The following is a 24,992-nucleotide window of genomic DNA, read 5'->3' as shown; positions in this document are numbered from 1 at the left end:
TTTTCTGTAGTCCCGAGTGTTTAACTCGACAGCTAAACTTTTATGAAAATGAAGCTGCAGACACATTCTGACCTTTTTAGTTTGGCAATGCCACGGACACCTAGTGAGTGTTGAGCTTCTAGAGCGTTCTGTGGCGGAAGGGAGTGGACGTGTTGTATTGAAAGAAAGTAGCGGTTTTTTGGCGTAAGTGACCAAACATGGACCAAAGACAGGGGATTTGTGTCCGTGTGGTGTTTTTGTGTTCGCTGGTGTGTCTTGGCTGGTCTGAAGACATCGTGTATGTCTCTGAGGGCGGAACTCTGCGGTTACAACCTGTCATATCCGGACCCTTCACTAGCGTGGTGTGGAAGTTCAACAAAGATCTAATAGCCGAGTGGGACGACGGCTCAGAAACCGTCTACTACGACAAGTTTCGAGGCCGAGCAATCCTGATCGAGACCACCGGGGAGCTGCACGTCTCCAAAGTGAATGCGCAGGATCTTGAAGGGAAGTTTACGGTGGATTTGAATAATACCGCCGAGGCCGCCACCATCACCGCCATGATCATCGAACCAGTCCCCCAACCTGATATCCACCCGAGCCCGGTGGCGTGTACCCACCAGTCGGTCCGCTGCACGCTGCACTGCGGTGGAGACACCAGCAAGGCGGAACCGGTCAAGTTCCAGTGGAAGCACGACCAAAAAGAAAGTAGCAAGAGCATCGTCATTGACGTCAACACCCAGAATGTGAAGAGCTTCTCCTGTAACTTGAGTAACCCCATCAGCATGAAGGAGAGCAAGCCCTTCAAAAACCCTTTCTATCAAGACAACACAATTGGACCGGGAGGGATCACCGGACTGGTCCTAATGTTCCTGGTTCTTATTGCGCTCATCGTGGGCGTCCTGTGTTGGTGCCATAAGAAGAAACGCGCTGCCTTTGGTGTGAACGGAGAAGGTCGTCAACCTGGTGACAGCGCGGAGCGAGTGCATCTGGAGTCCAACACTACGGCCACGACTTGACTTTCCCATCTTGGAAGCTCTCTCCCAATGCTGGAAGGACATGACCTCCATTTCGCTTTTCTAGATACCAAAAACAGCTTTCTGGCGCTTTCATTAATCGAGGCTGTGTCTCTAATGGAATACTTAGGTCAGTACACTTAAATAAGTGTACTGTCTACACTGTGTACTTAGCTCCCGAGTGTGGGAATTTTGGCAATGTTGCGCTGTCGCAACTCTGTTGCACACTTACTAGAAATGAAGATTGTAATATTGAACCACTTCCTCTTCTTTTATTCCACTGCTGCTTCTATTCCACCACTGTGGGTTGTTCCTCTTCTATCATCGTGCACTTTTTTTACTCGTGCATTTTGCTTTACGGCTCAGTGTGAACACACTTATGTACTCTAAAGACTTTAGTGTAAGTACACAAGTGTACCAATTGAGACACATCTCAATTCTCATTGACGACAATTGGGGTGAAATCCGAAAAGGGGGTGCAGTACTTGGCTGCAACCAGCAGAGACACTGGTGAGTCTCTGCTATTTAAAAAAAAAAAAAAAGTTACGTTTCTACATCGTGGATTAAGAAAATGTAGTTGAAGGTCCATTTTACATTTTTCTATTTTACGTTCGGCACTCATAGGTCACAGCTCTGAGGATTGCACGCTTTAATATGCACATATCTTGAGGTGAAAAAATAGCAGTTATGTTTTATTTATTGAGAAATGGAGGAAAATGTGGACATTATTTTGAAATGTGTTTGGGACATCTGTGAAGTTTCCCCATATAAATCATTTGTGCATAGTTGTGTTGTGAGTGTTTTAAAAAATAAAAAAGGTTAAATGTGCCACTCTGAACCTGGTAAGACTTGACCCACGTTAAAACACCAATCGTATCTTCTTTTTTGTTTTGCCAAAATAGTGGGCCGGATGGAAAACATTTCCTACAAAACTAGGATTATTGGCTATTAGCTTTGCTTTCCTCATTTCAGCTGATCTATCCTTGTGCGTTACCTTGTCTTTTTCCCCCCCATTGTGTAAAAGTTAATTGTTTTCCATTATATCATTAAAAAAAAAAAAAAACCTTATGTACTAGACTTATTACACATCAACTGAATCTTTTCAAGCCTTTTATTTTTTAAATCTTGACATTTATAGCATTTAGTTCATGAAATCCAAAAATCCATGTGTCAAAAAATTAGAATATTTCATCAAAAAAACAAAAAATGGGATTCACAATACAGAAATTTCAATCCACTGAAAATGATGTTTAATTCCTGTATTCAATACTTGGTTGCAGCTCCTTTTGCACGAATCAAGCAGCCTCCTTCCTGTGCCTCTCCAGTCTTCCTCCACACCCGAGGACCTTGATTTCCAAATGAGAGATATTTGCTTTCGTCAGAGAACAGGACCTTGGACCACTGGCCAGCATCCAATTCTTTTTATCCAAAGCCCAGGTCAGACATTTCTTTTTTGTTTTGGGGTCAGGAGTGGCTTGACCGTGGGCATCCGGCTTCTGTAGCCCATTTCTAGGATACGTCTGTGGACTGTTTTCCTTGAGGTCCCAACTCCAGCCTCATTCCACTGCTTTGTGAGCCCAGTCAAATTTTTGAAGCGGCTCTGCTTCAGAATTTTCTGAAGCTTCCGGACATCTCTCCTGCTTGTGCAGCGTTTCCTCCCACGTTTTGATCTTCCAACAAGCTTTCCTCTTATGTGCTTTTGAACAGCCAACTTTTTCTGAAATTTATTTTTGTTTCTCGCCCCCCTGATGGAGGATGTCAATAGCGGTCTTCTTCTTATCAGTCAGGTCCGAAGCCTTCCCCATGGTTGTGGTTTTGTGATCTGAACCAGGCTGACAAGTTTTTCTAGGCTCAGGGAACCTTAACAGGCGTTTTGAGTTGATTGGCTGATTTTTAAATGAGCAAACAGAGTACTTTGAGACTGAGTAACTGTTCTGTCAGAATATTCTAATATTATGACACATGGACTTTGGGGGTTTCTTGAGCTGTATAACATACAAATCTAAATTAAGACAAAAAAAGGTTTTGAATCGTTCACTGCATGCACAATGAACCTAGAATATATGAAGGTTTCAACATTTGAATTATATTACAGAAGAAAATGAACTTTTACACAATATTCTAATTTTCTGACAGGGCTCTGTATTTCTATCTAGTGTCTGTTGCAGCCCATGAAGATGGTTGGATGAGTTGCTTCCATCTTTCCTCATTGGATTGCTGGTGACTGCAAAGACGCGTCCTCCTGCAGGCCCTGTTTGACTCTAAGCTGGACTGCATGAAGCGCTAGTAGCTTGATTCCAAGGGTCACTTTGTTTTGTATTCAAGAAAACTGGATCTCAGTGATGTTTGTGAAGAAGCCTATTATTAATATTAACATCACTATTTGCTCTTTTTTTTTTTTTTTAACCATTTTTGCTGTTATATTTCAACTTTTTTCTAGTAAATTTGATGACTTTATTCCCATAATATGACTTTTTCGCCAACCTAATTTTCCAAAAATTACAGCGTTGTTCTTTGTTTTGTTTCTCATAATGTGAGGAAAAAAACTTTAATATTTCATCTCTATGCTACTAAAACTACATTATTTTTCCTCATACTACGAGTTTATTCTTGTAAAATTAACTTTTTTCATGTTAAAGGCGACTTTTTTCTTTTATTACAGATTTTGTTTCTCATATTATGACTTTTAAAAAAGGTGTTTATTTCTTTAATATTTAAATGTTTTGCTACTAAAATAATTACTTTTTCTCGTTAGATAATTTTTTTTTGTCTCCAATATTTTGACATTTTTCTTGTGAAATGACTGCTGAGTTTTCCCTTTTGCTGTTGTTTTTTATTTTTCGTGTTAAATTATATCAAATTACATGTAGTAATAAATTATATAACGGAATACTGACAGGACAGCAGAGATCTCCCAAGTGCAACCAGGGGGCCATTTGCGACCTGTTTATTTTATTGGCCTGTGGCACATTCTTAGAAGTATAATAACATATGAAAGTTTACATATTTGAAGGTTTTTCAAAAAAGTAACAAAGTAACACAATAATGACTTTCCTTGATAATTACATTCATAAAGGATTTATTCCTTTACTAATTCAGTCGTTTGGCCAACATTGTACCTTGTAGGTATCAAAGTTGTTATTTTAGTAGGTTTTAATTTTTTTTTAAATAGATTTTTCTAGTTTTGAGCTCTACGTTTCAAATTGTACACTTTTATTGGCACACCTTGGTTTTTTTAGTTGCTTTTAAAATTGTTTTTTATATTTTAGAAATGGCATATTATTTTGAAATGTCAACACCAATCAGTCATCTTCACATCTGTGTATTGTTGCTTTTTATGATGGTACAACGTTTTTATAATATGCTAATAATGCCAAACCCTTAGACGTCTCTTCAGTCTTTAAATTAAGAAAAAAACGTGGACGCGCCACAGTTGCCAAAGCGGAAGTGAGAGCGCAGGTCCTACTTGTGCAGCTAGCAAACCGCCTTGCTCCCATCCGCGGTGCCTCCCCGCCCGGCATGGACGATGGATCTGGAGGAGGCTTTCCAGGTGGTCGGGGAGTTCGGCGCCTATCAGAAGCGAGCCGTGTGCACCCTGGCTCTGACCCAGGTAAGACCTGACCCGGGTTAAAACGTCAACAAGTAGAGCGGTGACGTAGAGGCAACGTGGCGCTAACCGCCTCTATATGGACAGTCCATGACAACGTAGCATACAACGTCGGAGGCAACACTTTCAAAATGTTATATATGTATATTCGCATACAACGCACGTTTAAAAAAATGCTAGTAGTAGTTAGTAGCCACAATATAGTTTATTATCGCGAATGTACGCCTGCCAGACTCCGTTCTTCAGAGGCGTAATTATGATTACTGATGTGGTTGACGTTTAAAAAGATATTTACCCCAAAACGATATATTGGATAAGAGCCGCTGTCCAATTGGCCTGATCGTAAAACATCTTTTGTTTATTTCTCTCCAACAAACGGTATTGGTCGCGGTGGGCTAATGACGTAGACATCGTATGGAGTCGCCTCTTGATGACGTAGACAACCGCAACTCGGCGGTTCTTACCGAGACCAAAATAATGAATGACCAAAGACCAAAGACCAAAATATTATTTTTCATCCTGTTTGGCAAATCCCCATCTCCAAAATGTAGCTCATTTTCATCTTTGCTGGAAATATAAAGACCATAATATTGCTCTTCATAAGAAAAAGAAAGCAAATATTATTTTCATTTTTATTGGCAAAAGAAGACCAAAATATTATTTTTCATCTTTTATTGGCAAAAGAAGAAGAAAATCTATTTTTTTTTTTTAAACCTTTGTTGGCAAAAGGAGCCCAAAAATTTTGGACTTATCTTTGTTAGTCAAAATATTATTTTTCATCCTGGTTGGCAAAAAAATACAACAAAATATAGTTTATTTTCATCTTTGCTGGCAAAATAAAGACAAAATGTTGATTGTTTCTCATCTTTATATTAAAAGATGATAAATAATTGTTTTCATCTTTGTTGGCAAAAGAAGGCCAAAATATAGTTTTTCATATTTATTGGCAAAAGAAGATGAAAATGTTTATTCAAAAAACATTTTCGTCTTCTTCTAAAAAATCTTTGTTGGCAAAAGGGCAAAATATTTTCATATTTACTGGCTAAAGAAGGCAAATAGTGATTGTTTTTCATCTTTGTTGGCAAAAGAAGACCAAAATCTTGTTTTAATCTCTGTTGGCAAAATATTATTTTTCATCTTGGAAAAGAAAAGCAAAAATATTGATTGTATTTCAGCTTTATTGGAAAAAGAAGACAAAAATCTAGTTTTTTTTTTTTTCATCTCTGTTGACAAAAGAGGAAAGATTGTTTTTCATCTTTGTTGGCAAAAGAAACCCAAATATTTTTATTTTTATTGCCAAAAGAAGACCAAACTTTTTTTTTATATCTGTTGGCAAAATATTGATTAAATATCATCTTGGAAAAGAAGTACAAAATAGCTTTATTGGCAAAATAAGACAAAAAAGCCTTCCTTTGAATCTTGGTTGGCAAAAGAAGACCAAAAAATATTGATTTTCATCTCTGCTGCTAAAATAAAGACCAAAATATTGATTGTCTCCCAAATTTATCAGTAAAATCGGGCAAATAAGTCTTCTGCTCATGTTGGATACATTCAGGGATCAAAACGGGGACATTTCGAAGCACCTGTTTGCATCCGCCACACACAAATATGCGGCCTATTTACACACACACACACACACGGTGTATGGTATCAGCAGGTATATACCAAATGTGTTTCAGCTCTATATGGCCTGTCAATCCATGTTGATGGTTCTGGTCGGAGCGACTCCAGAAAGCGAGAAGCAGCAGGAGGACAGGCTCCAGTCATCCGTGGCGCTCTCCGGGCACGTAGATTCCATTGTGACGGAGGTGTGGAACGTCAGCAGGTGAAGCAGATGCATGAAGAGCCTCTCTATTGAGCGCTGGTCCTCCTTGCTTTGCAGTGGCTCCTCGTCAAGGAGCAGGCCTACAAGGTCAGTTTAGCAGGATCGCTCTTCTTCGCTGGTCTCCTCCTGGGCAACATCATCTTTGGGCCGCTTTCGGACAAGATCGGCAGGAGACCCGTTTACTTGGCGGGTAAGGGTTCTTTTCATCATGACTTTTTCATCATGGCAGACTTAAGCACACTAGATGTCTTCTTGCAGGGCTTTTATTTGAGGTGCTCTTTGGTTATATGACGGCGGCAGCGCACAGCTACGAGCTCTTTGCGACGTCCCGCCTCCTGGTGGGCCTGATGAATGGCGGCATTGGCCTGGTCTGCTTCGTGCTCACCCAGGAGTATGTGGGCAAGTCCTACTGGGCCATGACAGGTATGAAACCTTGCAACACCTTGTCACGTGTGTTTTAATAGAAAACATCTCCGGCAGGAACACTGACCAGTATGACCTTTGCGGTCGGCATCGCCCTCTTTGGAGCGCTGGGCTACATCATCAGGCCCTGGAGGACCCTGGCGATGGTGGCCAACTCTTCCGGTGTGCTCTGCTTCCTGTTGTCAGTGTGAGTGTCTCACCAACTGCTCTAACTTCACAACCTGCGGCTGAAGTTTGATGTTGTCCCCTCGTATTCCCAGCACGCTTCCAGAGTCGCCACGCTGGTTGTACTGTCAGAACCATACGGAGCGGGCCGAGGAGGTGAATGTCTTCCTCGCACTATCGCGCAACTTGCGTGTCGCATGTCAGCAGCCAGAAGAGGGCGTAGTTAGTTCAGAAACCAGCTAGTAAAGATTCTAGATCAGGGGTCTCAAATTCACGGGCCGCGGGCCATTTGCGGGCCACCAAAATGTATCTTGCGACACGCGACTGTACATCAAAGAGTAGTGTAACTACAGCCCGCAACATCCGGGCAAGCTCAGTGTTACTTTCATACTTACATGGGCAAGTAAACACCAACACTGAACTAACAGTGGTGTTACCACTTGGATGCATTGTGAATTGTATCGTATCCCAATACTCGATGCGGCCCAGCCTCACCCAGACTCTACTTCCTGCTAAAATGCTCTTCCTGCTCTACAGCTGCTAAAATGTCGTTATTTGTATTAAGCTTATTCTCGGAAAATTGTGACTTTTTTTCTTGTTAGAATACAATTTTTTTTCTTTTAATATTTTGACTTTATTCTCGAAAAATTAAAGCCATTTTTTTCCATTTACCGTTTTTATTAGCTATTTAAAATTTCTGATTTGTCTTCTCTTAAATATGACTTTATACCCAAAACATCTTTACTTTATTCTCATAACATTCTAAGTTTTTCCTCAACCTAATTTTCCCCAAATTACAACTTTATTTGTTCTTTTGTTTGTTTTTCATATTACGAGTTTGTAAAAATGTTTTTTGAGTTTGATATTTCAACTTTATACTCCTAAAATGACATTTCTTTGTCATAATATTACAAGCTTATTATTTAGATTGCAACTTTTTTTTGAATATTTTGACTTTATTCTCATAACATTATACGTTTTTCCGCAACCTAATTTTCCAATAATTAGCTAATTTTAAATAACTATTTGTTTTTTTTTGTTTTTTTTTTAAATAACATTATGTTTTTTCTTTAATATTTCAACTTGATGCTACTAAAATGTTATTTTTCCTCATAAGAGTACAACATTATTTTTGTAAAATTACAACTTTTTTCTTTTTTACTGTTGGAAGATTGCTACTTATTTTTCAAGTTTAAATTTTTTATTTTTAGTTTTCTTGTTGCATTATAGTTTTAGAATGTGCCGCTGGCCAGTGGAAAAAAAAAAAAAAGAGCTGCTAGCCGCCAATGGCCCCCGGGCCACACCTTGTACACCCCTGCTTTAAGAGTTAAGTCCTTATGCGTGGCCGTCTGCTCTCATTGGAGGTCCTGCGCTATATGGCGCTAATGAACGGTAGCCCCGCCCCCAACTTGACTCTGCGGCGAGTGGGTAGCGCCAAGGGCGGTAGCGACAGAAGTGCGGGAGTCCTGCAGCTGGTGACCCACCCGGTCCTCCGCTTCAGGACGGTGGTGCTGATGTATGTCTGGTGAGGAGAACTTTGAACAGAACTTTCACATCCTGTATCCGTGACATCTATCCACAATAAACACATGAAGTGTGTGTGTGTGTGTGTGTGTGTGTGTGTGTGTGTGTGTACAGGTATGTCTGCAGTCTGGTGTATTACGGCCTGACGCTGGGCGCCAGTCAGACATCTGGAAGTCGTTATGTGAACGTGGCCATGTACGGCCTGGTGGAGCTGCCCGCCTACCCACTGTGTGTTTACTTCATCAACAAACACTGGTGAGACACACACACACACACACACACACACACGTGTTGGATCTTAAAGACTTCTGGAGAGACGTGCCTGACGTTGTCTTCCAGGGCCGGCAGGAAGAAAAGTATGTCCACCTTTTTGTGTCTGGGTGCTTGTGCCTGCCTCTGCACCATCTTCATCCCAGAAAGCGCAGGTGAGAGACCGTCGTCACGGCAACCACCAAGCACGAGAAGCCGTGTGCATGTGGCATGCCGGGCAGCGGAAGATTTTGCCGCAATCTAGTTTTCTAAAAATTACAACTTTATTTGTTTTGTTTTTCATATAATTATTTTTTAAAATACTTTTTTCCTTAATGTTTCAAGTGTATGCTACTAAAATTGCAACTTTTTTTTCCTTGACTTTATTCTCGTAAATTGTTTTTTCCATTTCCATTTCCATTTCTGTTTTTTTTTTTTTTTTTTTTTTTTTTTTTTTTTTGCATTTTCCAAATATTTGAATGTGAATTTCTGAATTTTCTTCTGGTAAATTTGACGTTATTCTCATAATATTTTGACTTCATACCCATAACATTGTAAGTTTTTCTGCAACCTAATTTTCCAAAAATTACATGAATTACGATTAATTCATTCATTTTATTTTATTTTTTTTTATATTTCAACTTTATGCGAGTAAAATTACATCATTTCACTTTCACTTTACTCTTGGTAAGATGACTACTTATTTTTCCAGTTTTGTTGTTTTTTAAGAACGTTTGTTCCATTTTGTGTGTGCACATGCAGAGATGTCACTGGGCGTCACGTTGGCGCTGTTAGGAAAGCTGATGGTGAGCGCGGCCTTCAACATCGCCTACGTTTACACGTCAGAGCTCTACCCCACCGTGGTCAGGTGAGCGCCGCCACGTTCTTCATGACGTCGCCAGCGCTTTTGGGTTGTTTTTTTTTACGGTTGAAACCTTTCAGGAACGCCGGCCTGGGAGTTTGCTCCATGTCCTGCAGGGTCGGAGGAATCCTCGCTCCGTTTGTTCCCGCCACGGTGAGAAACGCACCTTCTTCTCCCTGCCGGTAGACGTGTGGAATGTTAACAAGGACCACCACAGGAAGCAGACTAAATCGATCAGGGCCGCGTGTCTTCCAGCGAGCGTTGGCCGCGTCCACGCCCTTCACCGTCTTCTGTGTGAGCGGCTTCTCCGCCGGATGTCTTGTCCTCCTGCTGCCAGAAACCTTGAACACGCCGCCGGCCGAGACCATGGAAGAGCTCAGCGCCGGCCGCAGCCGTGTTCTGGAGAACAAGGTAATTTGTATTATGGAGTGAGTTGAATGATTTGGTGGTGGAGTGGTGACAATGGGTTGAGAAGTGTTAAGATCAAAGGGAATTTGCAAAATGGTGGCTGGAGCGACTGTCCAAGCCTACAATTTTCAGTGGCTTTTGGGTGCGGCGGATCCGGGTCAGGTTGTTGGTTCGATCCTCCGTCCTTGTCATAGTATCCTTTGGCAAGATGCTGAACCCCAGTTGCTTCTGATGCTGCGGTATCAGTAGGCAAACGTGCTAACTGCATCAAAGTGCTTTGAGTGCCTTGAAGGTTGAAAGTCCATTTACCATTTACCATAATACAGGAGCGTGGAAGAGCAGTGGAAACCCCAATACAGTACAAATGCTAAATGAATAAATAGCCTGACATCACTGTAATGTTGTCCCCCTCTTCAGCATCCACACAATACCTGCTACTGTGACAATGATTGATAATACATAAGATAATACATAGTGATTGATAATACATAAGACAACATAGACTCACTCCTTAGCAGTTCTTTGTTGTTGTTTTTCTGGACAGCGTACTTCCAGCATACTTCCTTGCGGCTTTAAAAGGCCTCACCCTCGTATTAGCCAATATAGTAGACAAAATAAGCATAAATAAGGCATTTAAGACGTAAATAAAACTCCTGTTCGAGCAGTATCACGGTAAGTGTGTTCCCTAGGGAACCTCAGTGACTAGTCACCGAACAATTACTGACACCTAGTGGCCAATGTAGAATACTACATCCATTATTAGAATGCTTCTTCTGCCCTGTATTTGTATTTTAGTTCATTTAGTTAGTTGTGTGAATGCTTAAGCATTCCAGTCCAGATTTCACAATTCATTCAAGCCATCAAATAGTTCAACACGTTCGGGACATTCAGGCTACCTGTTTTTCACATGACAAAAATGTTCACTTTATGCTGAAGTTTCTACTTTTCTCTAAAAACAATTGTGATTGCTGCCATATTTCTCAACCAATTGAAGCCATTCCAAAGTCAAAATGCACAACTCAGGACATTTAGCACTTTTGGTACATCATGCTACGTGTTAGCATACCAGTAGTTAGCATATTAGCATTGCTGGCATGTTAACATTAGCTGAATAGAATTTTTTTTTTGCCATTTTTATGTGCATTGACATACGCAGACACTTAGTGCTACCATGCTAGGTGTTGCATGCTAAAGTTAGCATGCTAATGTTAGCATAGTAGCATTTTTTGCCATTTTTATGAATATTACCATTGGCAGAAACACCTGGCACTATCATGCTAGGTGTTGCATGCTAATGTTAGCATAGTAGCCTTTTTAGCCATTTTTATAAGTAGAACTCCTAGAAACACTTTGTGCTATCTTCTTGGCATGTAGCTTTTTAGCATGTTAGCATTTTTAGCCATTGTCATTAGTATTAACATGGGCAGCGGTTGTGCTAGGTTTTGTATGCTAATGTTAGCATTACTAATTACATATTGGCCGTTTTCATAAGCAGAAACTTATCAAAACAATTATTGCTAGCATGCTAGGTATCATTCATACATAAATTTTACATTTCAGTACATTTGCGGCTTCAGCTCGTCTGCTTGCAAACTACTCTTATGCTCATTCTGCATTTCGACATTCTTGCCTTTCTACCTCATTTCCGTTTTTTTCAGCTCTTCAGCATTCACACGCAATGGCTTTTGACATTGCTGTCATCTAGTTATTTCGACATTTATATGCCTGAAAATGCTTAATTTTGGTCAAGAATAACAACAGTTTGCTTAAATATGCCTTTCTAAAATGTATAATAGTCCATATTCAACCACGAAACAGGGATCATCTATTCATTTTTGAAAGGCCGTGACAGAGCGAGGGACGAGTGTATTATCATTCACACGCTCGAATGCTTTTCTTTGTGTTCCTGCCTTCACGTCCAAATACACACAAGCGTTTATGTCCTGGACATCCGACTTCCTAACAAGCTGCTTCCATGTTTGGTGCTCAGCCTCTTCTCTATGAAGATGACAAGTGACTAGCCTCAAATAAACGCCACCAGCATCGTCTTCATCAGCCAAGCTCAGCAAGGATGACTGTCTGCGGCTTCAGCGACCCACCCCGTGATGGACCAGGCTCACCTGGGGTGGGGGCACTGCAATGCCACTTTCAGATTGCAATGTTGACTTTGATGTGACGATGAAATGTGTTTCTGTTGTGATGAATCAGCATTACTGATGTGTGTAGATCAGGGGTCACCAACGTGGTGCCCGCGGGCACCAGGTAGCCCCCCACGACCACATGAGGTACCCGCAAGCCTGCTTTTCATTCAGGTTTTCAGTTAATAATGTGAGAACACTAGAAAGAAAAGTATTGTGAAACATAAAATGTGAGTTGTGGATACCAGCATTTTGTGAATGTTTTGGTAAAACAAGCATATTTGATCTGTTTGGGTTGAAATAGGGTATGAAAATCATTTCTACAAAAATGAGTAGCTCGTGGCCATTTTCATTTTGTAAAAGTAGCTCTCGCAAGAAGAAACGTTGGTGACCCCTGGTGTAGATGTTAATGTCTATTTTTACGAGACGTTTTCTTGAGACTGGACTGCTTTGATCCTCATGCCACCGTGTGGTTATTAAGTGCTTTATCCCTGGGACAAATTAAAACATTTAGTGGTGTTCAGTTTATTTGGGTGACGAAATAAATGACGTTTTAACAAAGCGTCTTTGTTATCTTCTTTTCTTCTTCTTTTGACTTCTTTCTGGTGCACTTCCAGTGGTGGCCGCTGAGTGTCGCTGTGAAGCCCTAATGTGTCAAAAGCTGAGCAAGGGAAGCCGATGACGTCATTGTTGGGGTATTTTCAAGATGGCGGACAGTGACTGGGAAGCCGCTGTGTTCGACAGATGAACTCAACAATACTTGCTAACACGAACACCAGGCTTCAACACGCAGGATGTTAGCTTGTGGACGCCCGACATTAGTGCCCTGAGCTGGGCCAGTGTCAGTCAGCGCTCCAGCGTCCGCGGCTAAGATGCTAGCCCCCTCCTCCAAGAACAAAACCCGCCGCTGCTGCTGCGCTGCTGGGCCGACGGGGCAGTGTCGAGCTGGCCGGCGGGCTTGAGGCTCATGGCAGCGACGAGGGAGCTCGGAGGCCCGTTGGTCGTCGACGTGAACGAGAACGAGGAGGACAAAGCACGACGACTCAAATGTGTCTTGGCACTCCGACAAGGTGACGTCAGCGCGGGTCACCAGACCGGGGGGGATGCCGCTGAGGTCAACGGAACCGACGACATGCCGGACCTGACGGCGAGGTCACTCCCGGCCACCCTTACCTGCGACGACCACCTCGGTTTGAACGGAACCACTGAGTCACGGTGTGACCAGGCGGTGGTGGGAGGAGGAGGAGTAGAAGGAGGAGGTCCCGGCCTCGCTGCTTCCTGTCCAGCTGTGACAGCAGCGACGTCGCGGCACACCAGGAAGAATGGGACGAGCGGAGCGGACTTGATTGGCTCAGTCAACCCGGCGGAGGAGGCAACAGACGGCGACGCTGGGCTACCATGCTCAGGAACAGGATTGAGGAAGTCTATGAGCACGGAACCTCAAGCAGGCATGCCCAACGGGGATGTTGATGGTCCGGATCAGTGTGGTGGTCCTTTGGACTTGTGTGGTCCACATATGGATCGCTGTGGTCCCCATGTGGATCACTGGACACGGACACTAGAAGCGAGAGGAGTCAACGGTGGCTTCCATGCTTGCAAAGAAGCCCAGTCTGATGTTTGGAGCTCAGGTGACTGCAGCGTGGGTTTGGCTGGCCTGCCCGCCTCTGTCGACTCCCCAGACCCGAAATCAAGTGCCAGACCTCTCTCCCCCGGCCCGTCCGCCTCTTCAGGACTGAGCGAGGACAGCTCGCCTTCCGAGGAGGACTCTCCCGGGCCCAGTTTGGTCGTCAGGCCCCGCAGTCTGAGGACTGACCAGAACCTCACAGTGTCCCGCAGCTGTGACGCCACCCCGCTATCCCCCACCGATGAAGGGGGGTTCTGTTTTGGGGACGAGGGAGACTTTCGGAACATTTTTGAAGCAGGTCGCAGGCAGAGTGCACCAGACCAGCTACCGGACCTCAACGTGCAGCTGGACTGTTCTGAGTCCAGACTGACATCCAAGAAGTTTGGAATAGCAGATTTCTTCACCAGGTACATTTCTGCGTGTGTGTGTGTGTGTGTGTGTGTGTGTGTGTGTGTGTGTGTGTGTGTACACTGCAACAACTTCCCTTTTCAAGGAAGTGAAGAAGTGTGTGTGCTAAAACTTTCACATCAGGAATGTTGTAAGTAAATCAGTGAAGATTTGGGGCGGATATCTGCCTCGACCACAAGTCTTGGGATGGGAGGTGTGTGGGTTGAAACAGGCGATATTGTCAACATGTCTGTTGCCATGGCAACACGGATCAAGGAACACATGTCACCCGGTGCAGGACGACGTCAACACTTCCTGCCTTCGTCGTCCAAACTGTGAGAGCATTCTAGAACGCTGACGGTGTAGGTTTCAGCGTGACGTGTCATGACGGGAAACGCAGCCAGGCAGACGGGAAGTGCGAGTGCTTCGTTAGCAGCCACGTCTTGTCACACGCACACATGCGTCGCGGACAAAAGGAAGTGACATGATTTTGATGACCAGTCTTTTATTTTGGAAGCAAACAGGAAGTGTCTTCTCAGCAGGATTCTTACTGTCTACTAACCCCTCCCCTCCAGGGGCCTGTTTTCTAGGAAAGCCAAAGAGTCCAAGGCGCTGTCCCATAATGCATCGGGCTGGCGACTGTTTGGCAGACCCAGGGAGGAGGATGCCACCAAAGACTCCGCCCCCTCATCCACAGAGCAGGTGGGTGTCAATCATGCGGTCTTTTCTTCTGTTATCTGAGAACAGCTGTTTCAGCATGTGATCACATGGACACGCCCATGATAGCTTGTGAGTGCTGCCGCAGTCACATGACTTCACGTCACTGTCATTGACATCCTTCACATTACCACACGAGGTTCTGACCCACAGGTGGAGAACATTCCCAAGTTGGCTCAATGCAGGAAGAAGCAGCAACAAGCTTTAAAGAGCGTGTCACATGATTGCATCTCATGGCCTCATTACAGCTCTGTCTACCTCTGCTGGCCTACACTGGAATGACAGCCTGACTGTGGCTCATTTACTGTATGTGCTGTTGTCTCTTCAGTGCCCTCTGGCTGCAGGGAGGAGGAAGAACCTGGAGTTTGAGCCTCTGTCCACCACAGCGCTCATCCTGGAGGACCGGCCGCCGTGAGTACTTGCCAGCATTAGTACTCTGTCATCCTGGCATTCGACACTTTGTAGCTGATGTGGGCCTCCCTCTGACTGTGTCCTCAGGAACCTTCCTGCCAAATCTGTGGAGGAGACACAAAGACACAAACTGGAGTACGAGGAGATGGTGGCTGGCGCCAAGAGGCGAGGTACCACACATACACACACACATTAACACATGGTGTGGAGTTGAAGGTGTGCCTGCTGACTGTGCATCTTTGTGTGTCAGAGCTGAAGGAAGCACAGAAGAAGAAGCGTCAGATGAAGGAGCGACATCGCCATGAGGACAGCATCTCCAACGCCATGGTGGTCTGGAACACTCAGATCCTCCCCCACTGGGACACAATGTGCGTGTGTGTGTGTGTGTGTGTGTGTGTGTGTGTGTGTGTGTGTGTGTGTGTGTGTGTGTGTGTGTGTGTTCACATTCACAGACACTAGCACTACCATGCTAGGTGTTGCATGATAACGTTAGCATGCTAATGTTAGCATAGTATCATTTTTTTAATAGTATTAACATAAGCAGACACGTAGCATAGGTGTTGCATGCTAAAACGTGCTAACGTTAGCACAGTTGCCCTTTTAGCCATTTTTATAAGTAGAACTCATAGAAACACTGCTATCATGCTAAGTGTTAGCAGGATAACGTAAGCATTTTTAGAATGCTAACACTAGCATAGTAGTATTTTAGTAGTATTTTCAGCCATTTTCATAAGTATTGTTAACATTGGCAGACACTTAGCGCCATCATGCTAGATTTTGCATGTTAATGTTAGCATTGCTAACATGCTAACATTAGCATAGAAACATGTTAGCCATTTTCATAAATGGAATTTTACATAATCACTTAGTGATATCACGCTAGGAGCCATTCATACATTCATTTTACATTTCAGCATACAAGCAGCATCATATTAACTCTTGTGTGTGTGCACGTGTAGGAAGGGTACGCGTCGCGTCAGGGAGCTGTGGTGGCAGGGACTTCCTCCTAGCGTCAGAGGTCGCGTGTGGAGCCTCGCCATCGGCAACGAGCTCAACATCACAGCAGGTATGTGCATGGTGCCCCCTCTTGGTCACAGCACAAGATGATGTGTTTTTATATACAGTGTGCGTGTATATATATATATATATATATATATATATGCATATATATATATATATGCATATATATATATATATGCATATATATATATATATATATATATATATATATATATATATATATATATATATATGTGTGTGTATATATATATGTGTGTGTATATATATATATGTGTGTATATATATACATACACACACACACACACACACAGTCAAACCTGTCTTAGCCATCTTCTTTGGAGCTTGTTGCAGACAGTGACACCGTTTATTTCCTGGTGTGAGACAATGTGCACTGGTCAATACTGTAATGCCGCTTGTTGTGGGGAAGGAGAGACTCACGTCGCCGATGCACTTTAATGGCTTTATTAACAGCGGAGAACACTGCAGGACTTTACATCCACGCCAACATAAACACACTTCCCAACTCTCTCGACTCTCACAGCTAGCACTTAGCCTAGCTCTCCTGCTTGTGACGTCGCACCATCACTTCCCGATGAACTAAAGCTGTAATGACACTCTGCCGTATATACTGTATAGTAGCACAGCTTTGTTCTGTGGGTGGTGTAGAATAACAAGCCTAGTTGTTGTTTACAACTTTTATCCGCAGTCCCACAGTGCCCTCTACTGGTCAACATGTAACAGTATATGCGTCTGTGTAGGCTCTCAGTCGTACAGGAGTTGTCCATCTAGGGAAAGGCTTCTTGAGACGTCATCTGTACTTCTGTGAAGAAGGTGTCGGACGTTTCGCTCCTCATCCGAAGAGCTTCGTCAGCGAACTAATAAGTGCTGGTAGCCCAGGCCTTAAATACAGTAAGAGTGTGCGGAATTGGTGTGCCAACACCCTCCTCCTATTGGTTCCTTACACGTCCGACACCTTTTTCACAGAAGTACAGATGACGTCTCAAGAAGCCTTTTCCTCGATGGACAACTCCTGTACGATGGGGAAACTAAGCAAATGCTCCAAAAAAGGCTTTATCAACATCGCAGGGACAATTCTAGTGGTTCTCAATCAGCAGTACATCTACACCTTAGAGCTACCAATCACTCTTTTGAGGACAGCGAGGTAAAGATTTTGGCCAAAGAAAACAGATGGTTTGAAAGAGGAGTAAAGGAAGCTATTTTTGTCAAACAACAGAACCCATCATTGAATCGGAATGGTGGTTTGAGGTTTAATTTGGACCCTGTGTTCAGCAGGTTACTGAGCCCAAAACCCACAGCGCTTAGTCTTGCAAATGAGGTGAAGCCAGGGCCGAGCCAGAACAATAGATGCTAACGAGCCAGTATCAGAGTCGTTCATACCCAACTCAGGGAGCGACACTTCCCTTTTATCTGAGATGTTAATAGCAGGAGAGGATTATACCACTACTCCGCCCAGGCTTAGTGTAACGAACCAATAGAAGGAGGGTGTTGGCACACCAATTCCGCCCACTCTTACTGTATTTAAGGCCTAGGCTACCAGCACTTATTAGTTCGCTGACGAAGCTCTTCGGATGAGGAGCGAAACGTCCGACACCTTCTTCACAGAAGTACAGATGACGTCTCAAGAAGCCTTTTCCTCGATGTAACAGTATAATTATATGTATCTGCAAACACAACAAGCTTCTAATCACAGACATGTTAATATGTGCTCGCACAAATTCAAAATGGCCGCCAACCTGTCTATAACGGCCACCTGCCTATAGCGGCCACTTTTGCCATTTCCCTTTAGTGGCTGCTATAGACAGGTTTGACTGTGTGTGTGTATGTATGTGTATGTATGTATATTTATATATATATATATATATATATATATATATATATATATATATATATATTTTTTTTTGTCCTCCCACAGAACTGTACGACATCTTCCTGTGTCGCGCCAAAGAGAAGTGGAGGAGCTACAGTGAGACCAGCTCGGTCAACGACAGCGAGAGCGGTACGTCCCACGCCCGCCACTGAGCACGTGCGACCACCCTTATGACCTTTGGGCCTCTGTGTTGTCAGACGGGGGGGCGTCACTGGCCGACAGAGAGTCCAGTCTGGACCTTATCAAGCTAGACATCTCCAGAACCTTCCCGTCTCTCTTCATCTTCCAGAAGGTGACACAAAAAAACCCTCACATCTGCCAGACTTTAACTTTGACAGGCAGGAAGCGTTCTCTTTCATCGTCATCTTCATTGTCGCAGGGCGGTCCCTATCACGACCTCCTCCACAGCGTGCTGGGAGCGTACACCTGCTACCGACCTGACATTGGATACGTAAGCTTTATGTCTTGTCTGCCAACACACACACACAGCAACACTGAGCGTGTGTGTGTTGTGTGCAGGTGCAGGGAATGTCCTTCATCGCCGCCGTGCTCATCCTCAACCTGGAGGAGGCCGAGGCCTTCATCACCTTCGCCAACCTGCTGAATAAACCTTGTCAGATGGCATTCTTCAGAGTGGACCATGAGCTGGTAGACGCACGCGCACGCACGCACACGCACACACACACACACCACAGGTGACCACGGTGTTGTTGATATTTCAGATGTTGAAATATTTCGCCGTATTCGAGGTCTTCTTTGAGGAGAACCTGCCTCGTCTCTTCAGCCACTTCCAGACCAGCAAGTTGACTCCTGACCTCTACCTGATTGACTGGTGAGTCCAGTTCCAGAACCTTCTCTGCGTCTTTTCCCTTTAGCCTGTACAAAAGAAACTGTTGTACACTCCTTGAGACACGTTAGGACACACCCTCCCTGGTTACACCAATACGCATGAGCAGATTAAAAAACAGCAGAACCGCGGAAAAAAACAGCTGTAATTTTAGAATAAAATCAAAATATTAACAGAAAAAGTTGCAATATAATGAAAAGATGTCGTAATTTGAGAATAAACTCATCAATACAGTGTTCCCTTGCTCCTCTCTTTCGCAGAATTTTTTTGTTCAATTTCAGTGCTTTTTCAAAAGAATTTTGCAGCATAAGAACACTGTTACAGGCCGAGCATGGCCCTTTAAGAAGAATTGCATTGTGGGAAGTTGAGTGTTGTAGACTTCTGCGTCCTGATTGGCTTTAGACCGTCTTCCTGTTGTGGTCATGGCTAGCTAGCAAACAGTGTGAGCTACTGCTCGCTGCCAATACAGTAAACACCAGCCAACCGTGCGACTCCCTCCGACAAAACCCACAACGCCGACGAAACGCTCTGCACCCAAATGGCATAAGAAACCCGCCGGACCCCCGGACCGAAGGAAGGCAGGAGCTACGCGGCCGGCTCCTCGGACACACCGAAGCAAGGCAAGCGCCGCGGCTGGAACAAATGAATCCTCGGCTCCCACGACAGAAGATGCAACATGCTTCAACAAGGACACAAAAATGCCACAGCCGAACGGCGAAAAGGCACGGTCAGTGAGTGAATAATTTATTAGGTTGATCATTAAAGTTCAAAATGTGAACTTTGAAAGTGTTTAAACAAGAGAGAAATGTGAGAACACGTTGATGTCCGTGTGAGGAAAGTGTACAAAGTGTATGGAGATTTTACAGCCTTACAACGTACTGTGTATAATAATTATAAAAATATATAGTTGGCTACTTCGCGGAGTTCACTATTTTGGGAACCTATCCCCCGTGATAAACGAGGGAACACTGAAATGTCATTTTAGTAGTGTAGTGTTGAAATATAAATTTTAAAAAATGCAATATTTTTTAAAAGTCATGAAATTGTGAGAAACAAAATAAGGTTGTCATTTTTGGAAAATGAGGTTGGGGGAAAGTTATAATATGGGAATAAAGTCATAATATTACGAGAAGAACATTTACAAGAAGAAAGTTGAAATTGTTGGAAAATGTTTTGAAATGCTGTAATTTTACAAGAACAAAGTCAAAATATGAAGAGAAAAAAGTTGTAATGAGAAAATGTCGTAATTTGATGAGAATAAACTCATAAAATATTATGAGGAAAAATGTCATTTTAGTAGCACAGAGTTGTAATATTAAATAATTTTTTAAAATTATTTTTAAAAAAGTAAAATTGGCAGGAATAAAAAATAAAGTTGTCATTTTTGGAAAACTAGGTTGGGGAAATGAGTTATATTATGGGAAAAAAAGTCCAAACATTACAAGAACAACATTTACCAGAAGAAATTTGAAATTTGAAACAGCGGAAATGGAAAAAACAGCTGTAATTTTACCGGAATAAAGTCAAAATATTAAGAGAAAAATGTAATCTAATGAGAAATTTTACAAAAATAAAAATAACATCATTTTGGTAGCACAAAGTTCAAATATTTTCAGAAAATGCATTATTTTTTAAAAGTCGTGCAATTGTGAGAAACAAAACAAAATAAAGTTGGACATTGTTGGAAAACTAGGTTGGGAGAAAAGTTATATTATGAGAATGAAGTCATGGTATTTTGTGAAGAAAATGTCACATTGAACGCTTCGTAACCCATCATCGCACACACTGTGTACGTTCAGACTTACTCAACAGCGCCTCTGCTGGTTGCAGCCAGGTAATGCCGCTTACCTTGCAGCTTCATGCAGTCTATTCAATTCAATTACAACATGTGTTGCTAAATTATTACTCGGACTCGTGGGGGGAGTTTGCTAGTTATTCCACAAAATGATTTCATCTTTCTGTGCGGCCCCGCCCCTCTGTTCTGATGATGATGTCATACATCAGGGGTGCCCAAATGTTTTTCCCAGCGAGGGCCACATAGTGAAAAATGAAACCTTTGATATTTTGTAAAGCAGCACATGTCGATATAAGTTATATATATTTTGCTGTTTTTTTGTTTTTTTTAGTTTTCCAAATATTTCAACTTTCTTCTTCAATAATCTTTGTACATTTCCGTCCTACAATACCATTACTTTATTCCCATAATATGGATAACTCCCCCCCCCCCCCAAAAAAATGAAAGCTTTTTTTTGTTTTGTTTCTTACAGTTTTACAACTTTTAAAAAACAATGCATTAAAAAAAAATTTCAACTCTGGTACTGAAATTATGTAATTTTTCCTTGTAATATTATGAGTTTATTTTTGTAAAATTATGACATTTTCTCAATAGATTACAACTTTTTTTTCCTCTTAATATTCTTACTTTATTCTTGTAAAATTACAGTAAATTTTTCGACAATTTCAACCGTCTTGTCAATTTTCATCTCATAATATTATGGCTTAAATCCCAGAATATTTTGACCCTATTCTCATGGTATTCTCACTTTTCCAAAAATGGCCACTTTATTTACTTTTGTTTCTCACAATTTTTCAACTCAAATATCGCATTTATAATATTAATATGCTAAAATGACAGTATTTTTTTCTCATAATATGACGAGACAATTATGACATTTTCTCATTAGATTACAACATTTTTCTCTTAATATTTTAACTTGATTCTGCGAAAATGACAGCTGTTGTGTTTGTGTTGCCGTTTTTTTTTTCTTTAGCAATTTTAAATTTTTTCTTGTCAATTTTCTTCTTGAAATATTTTGATCTCATTCCCATAATATTGTGACTTTTTTTTCCCCAACCGAATTTACCAAAAATGACAACTTTGTTTTGTTTTGTTTCTCCCAATTTTCTGACTTATATTAAAAAAAGGCATTTTTTCTTTAATATTTCAACTACGGCCAATCATTTTGCCTCACATTATTACATTTGCGTAAAATTGAAACTTTTCCATCATTTTTCTCTTTTTTATTTTGACTTTAATCTTGTAAAATTGCTGCTAATTTCATATTTTTGCATTTTTTTTCCTTGTAAAATGATATTTTTACAATGTGCCAATAAAAAAGCAGCCATGTGGCTGAAATAACCCCTGGGCTGCACTTTGGACACCCCTGTCATGCAACTGTGTTGCAGGATCTTCACGCTGTACAGCAAGTCTCTCCCGCTGGACGTGGCGTGCCGCGTGTGGGACGTCTTCTGCCGGGACGGCGAGGAAAGTTTGTTCAGGACAGGTTTGGGCATCCTGCGTCTGTTTGAGGACGTGCTGCTGCAGATGGACTTCATCCACATCGCTCAGTTCCTCAGCCGCCTGCCCGAAGACCTCCAGGCTCACACGCTCTTCGCCGCCATGGCCAGCACGCACATGATCAGCAGGAACCGCCGCTGGGCTCAGGTCGGCGTCCGGCGCACGTCCAACATGGCCACCATGGGACGTGAGACTTAATGGTTGTTCTTTTTTTTTCTTTTTTGCTCTCAGGTCTTTTCTTCGCTGCCGACGAGGGATAAAAGCAAAGAGGCCGACAAGAACGGAAGCCCCGCCCTCAGAAGTTGATGTGCACACGTGGAGCGTGGCAGGAAGTGACCGCCTGACTCGCGCCTGGTGGGTCATCCAACTTTCTTTGTGGTGCTCAGACATCTTTGCTCGCGCGCACTCTTCCACTTAAATGGAAGGTTTTGTTTTTATGAGCGTCTTAGTTTAGCTTCACGTCAAGCAGAACCTTTCTGACGTTCCACTCTGTTTCCGCGCCTCGGTCACTCCACAGGGCTGTGGAGCCTCAGTAGATCCTTTTTTAAAGGGACGGGGCGACGCGCTTTACACTCCTAAGCAGCAGGGGGCAGCATTCCAGCTATGAATGAGGAAAAAAAAAAAAAAACTTCACAGGAATATATGATTCCTAGATGAGTCATTGATGGATTGGTGTTACAAATTGGCTTTTATTTACACATTTTAAACATTGTTTCTTTTCTACGTCATGTAAAAATATGCATGTGACTTTTATTGTGAGCATTTTACTGTACAGTTTTCTTTTTCCTAATGCCTTACAGGTGATGTCAAGATGCTTCTTTTCATAACAACAGTCGCGAGTAAACATGTAAATAAATACGTCAGCAAAGTGACTTTGTTGAGGTTTTTTTTCCTTTACAAAGTACATTACTATTTGTTTATTGAAAGTATTTTCAGTTGCATCTGTGTTTATTCTTATGATTTGCCACTGCTGTGCCCAGCCGTCACCACTAGAGGGCGTCCAAGTCAAGCCTGACCTAATGACCTTGGAAGCTTGGCCTTTAGAACCTTCTAGAACGTCAAGGGACACTTTCAAGGAAGGACACTTTGATGAACGTCATCATACAGTGATAGATTAGTTACACCATTTTTTAAAGAGTACTATTGGTATTTGTTTTTGTTTACATTTGAAGCGTTTTGGTACATTTGATAAATCAGCTAACACTAACTTGACCTTTCATGTCTTGTTAGCCAACGCGCTACATGATCAATTACACCTCACAACTTCCTGTCCGTGCCAGGCAGCCATCTTTGTTGAGGTCGAGGAACCTGAGAATTGGCTGGCTGATGAGACGGGTAACTTTTCAAAATAAAAGTATGCGTATGCCGTTTTGAAGGTGTGGCGTTGGTACGGGTGTGGGCGTGCGTCTCCACAGGTATTTCCGAAGGCGTTGAGGGGGCCTCCGACGAGCTATTTGGCAGCAGTCTGGGGTCTTTCCTGTGGAGGCGGGGCCGGAGGGGAAGTGGCAGCCTGTTGTTGCCCCAGGGGCCTCTGGGATAGCACAGCGGGATGGTGGGGGGTGAGGGAGGCTTTGTTTTTTGTTTTTTTTTAAAGCACACAAAAAAGCACCAGAGGTGACTTTTAATTAGCTTTGAATCACTTCTTTAAATGTTTTTTGGTGTAGTGGAGGTCTTGACATGTTTATCAGTGATTGCTACATCAACACATTTCTATTCCAACAATAGTGTCACGTGTATTTTCATAGAAATGCACTGGCAACAATAGTTGGACATTTATTAACATTATTACTTTTATATGCAAATATTTTCACATTTATTGTCATTACATTATATTTGTTTTTATTTTGGCCATTTATTGTCTTGTATTACTCTTTTCTTTTTTAAAATCGGTTGTTTTGAGACATTTGTTGTCTATGAAATTATTTTAACTTATATTTGGCATTTTTGTCATGGCATTGTTTTTAGTTTTATTTTTTGACATTTAAAAAAAATATCTAATAAAAAATTATATTAAAAATATTACATTTTAAAATAATTTTTACTTGTATTTTGTAAAAGCATTTTTGTCATAACATTTTTGCTTTTGACATTTAATGTCTATTACATTATTTTTACTTTAATTTTTTTTTTTTTTTTTAGCCTTTTTAGTATTGTAACTTAACATTACATGAATTCCATTTTATTTTTGGCATTATGACATTACTTTTACTTGTATTTCTGTACATTTTGGCAGTATGACATTTCAACTTTTGACGTTCTGTTGTCTATGACATTTTTACTGTTATTTTTGGCATTATGAAATTATTTGCACATGTATTTTTATTTATTTTTTTACATTTTGGCATGCTGACATTTCATCTTTTGACATTTATTGTCTTACATTATTTTTACATCTTGACATTTGTTGGAATTATGAAACCATATGTAGACCTACTTCTACTTTTTTACATTTTTACTTTTATTTATTTTTACTTCAAATTTGTATCTATTGTCGATTACATTATTTTTACTTGACAGTTTTTTATCGTTATGACATTTATACTTTTAACATTTTTGGCATTATGACAAATTACATTTTTCCTTTTATTTTTGGCATTATGAAAT

General features: G+C 41.9%; 3 protein-coding genes across 8 annotated transcripts; all 3 read left to right on the top strand.

The window, feature by feature from the left end:
* Positions 1 to 109: 109 nt before the first annotated feature.
* LOC129194016 (CD48 antigen-like) lies at positions 110 to 1,823 on the top strand. The gene has a single exon (XM_054798894.1). It carries the CDS (start codon positions 198 to 200, stop codon positions 996 to 998), a length of 801 nt encoding a protein of 266 aa, XP_054654869.1. The 5' UTR covers positions 110 to 197; the 3' UTR covers positions 999 to 1,823.
* Positions 1,824 to 4,426: 2,603 nt separating this feature from the next.
* On the top strand, positions 4,427 to 12,959 carry slc22a15 (solute carrier family 22 member 15). 4 transcript variants are annotated; one of them, XM_054798893.1, is made up of 13 exons: positions 4,427 to 4,605; positions 6,282 to 6,410; positions 6,485 to 6,617; positions 6,686 to 6,850; positions 6,908 to 7,037; positions 7,111 to 7,171; positions 8,380 to 8,531; positions 8,654 to 8,794; positions 8,879 to 8,964; positions 9,551 to 9,656; positions 9,731 to 9,803; positions 9,906 to 10,061; positions 12,814 to 12,959. In XM_054798893.1, the coding sequence occupies exons 1-13, from the start codon at positions 4,522 to 4,524 to the stop codon at positions 12,844 to 12,846; spliced, it is 1,449 nt and encodes a 482-aa protein (XP_054654868.1). In that variant the 5' UTR covers positions 4,427 to 4,521; the 3' UTR covers positions 12,847 to 12,959. The 4 variants fall into 4 exon arrangements, with proteins under 4 accessions (XP_054654868.1, XP_054654866.1, XP_054654865.1 ...); XM_054798891.1 differs by having other exon boundaries at positions 8,380 to 8,540; XM_054798890.1 differs by lacking the exon at positions 12,814 to 12,959 and adding an exon at positions 12,049 to 12,762 and having other exon boundaries at positions 8,611 to 8,794.
* Positions 12,960 to 13,158: 199 nt separating this feature from the next.
* Positions 13,159 to 23,857, top strand: LOC129194014 (TBC1 domain family member 12-like). 3 transcript variants are annotated; one of them, XM_054798889.1, is made up of 14 exons: positions 13,159 to 14,227; positions 14,783 to 14,909; positions 15,253 to 15,335; positions 15,423 to 15,505; positions 15,586 to 15,703; positions 16,295 to 16,401; positions 18,289 to 18,372; positions 18,441 to 18,535; positions 18,623 to 18,694; positions 18,763 to 18,891; positions 18,966 to 19,075; positions 22,277 to 22,535; positions 22,620 to 22,742; positions 23,369 to 23,857. In XM_054798889.1, exons 1-13 carry the CDS (start codon positions 13,164 to 13,166, stop codon positions 22,692 to 22,694), a joined length of 2,406 nt encoding a protein of 801 aa, XP_054654864.1. In that variant the 5' UTR covers positions 13,159 to 13,163; the 3' UTR covers positions 22,695 to 22,742; positions 23,369 to 23,857. The 3 variants fall into 3 exon arrangements, with proteins under 3 accessions (XP_054654864.1, XP_054654862.1, XP_054654861.1); XM_054798887.1 differs by lacking the exon at positions 23,369 to 23,857 and adding an exon at positions 23,189 to 23,260; XM_054798886.1 differs by lacking the exon at positions 23,369 to 23,857 and having other exon boundaries at positions 22,620 to 23,260.
* Positions 23,858 to 24,992: the final 1,135 nt, after the last annotated feature.

This window comes from Dunckerocampus dactyliophorus, chromosome 14, assembly GCF_027744805.1.
Source record: "Dunckerocampus dactyliophorus isolate RoL2022-P2 chromosome 14, RoL_Ddac_1.1, whole genome shotgun sequence".
NCBI lineage: Eukaryota > Metazoa > Chordata > Actinopteri > Syngnathiformes > Syngnathidae > Dunckerocampus > Dunckerocampus dactyliophorus.
The sequence above is the reverse complement of the archived record's forward strand: the minus strand, read 5'-3'. Positions and strand labels throughout refer to the sequence as shown.

What these genes read in the sequence shown, in the direction of transcription:
- LOC129194016 (XM_054798894.1), top strand. Translation starts at nt 198, where the DNA reads ATGGACCAAAGACAGGGGATTTGTGTCCGTGTGGTGTTTTTGTGTTCG.
- slc22a15 (XM_054798890.1), top strand. Translation starts at nt 4,522, where the DNA reads ATGGATCTGGAGGAGGCTTTCCAGGTGGTCGGGGAGTTCGGCGCCTAT. An exon ending in GCACCCTGGCTCTGACCCAG is followed by an intron (nt 4,606 to 6,281) that starts GTAAGACCTGAC and finishes AATGTGTTTCAG; the next exon opens with CTCTATATGGCCTGTCAATC. An exon ending in GTCCTACTGGGCCATGACAG is followed by an intron (nt 6,851 to 6,907) that starts GTATGAAACCTT and finishes CATCTCCGGCAG; the next exon opens with GAACACTGACCAGTATGACC.
- LOC129194014 (XM_054798889.1), top strand. Translation starts at nt 13,164, where the DNA reads ATGGCAGCGACGAGGGAGCTCGGAGGCCCGTTGGTCGTCGACGTGAAC. An exon ending in ACCGACCTGACATTGGATAC is followed by an intron (nt 18,695 to 18,762) that starts GTAAGCTTTATG and finishes TGTTGTGTGCAG; the next exon opens with GTGCAGGGAATGTCCTTCAT. An exon ending in TCAGAGTGGACCATGAGCTG is followed by an intron (nt 18,892 to 18,965) that starts GTAGACGCACGC and finishes TTGATATTTCAG; the next exon opens with ATGTTGAAATATTTCGCCGT.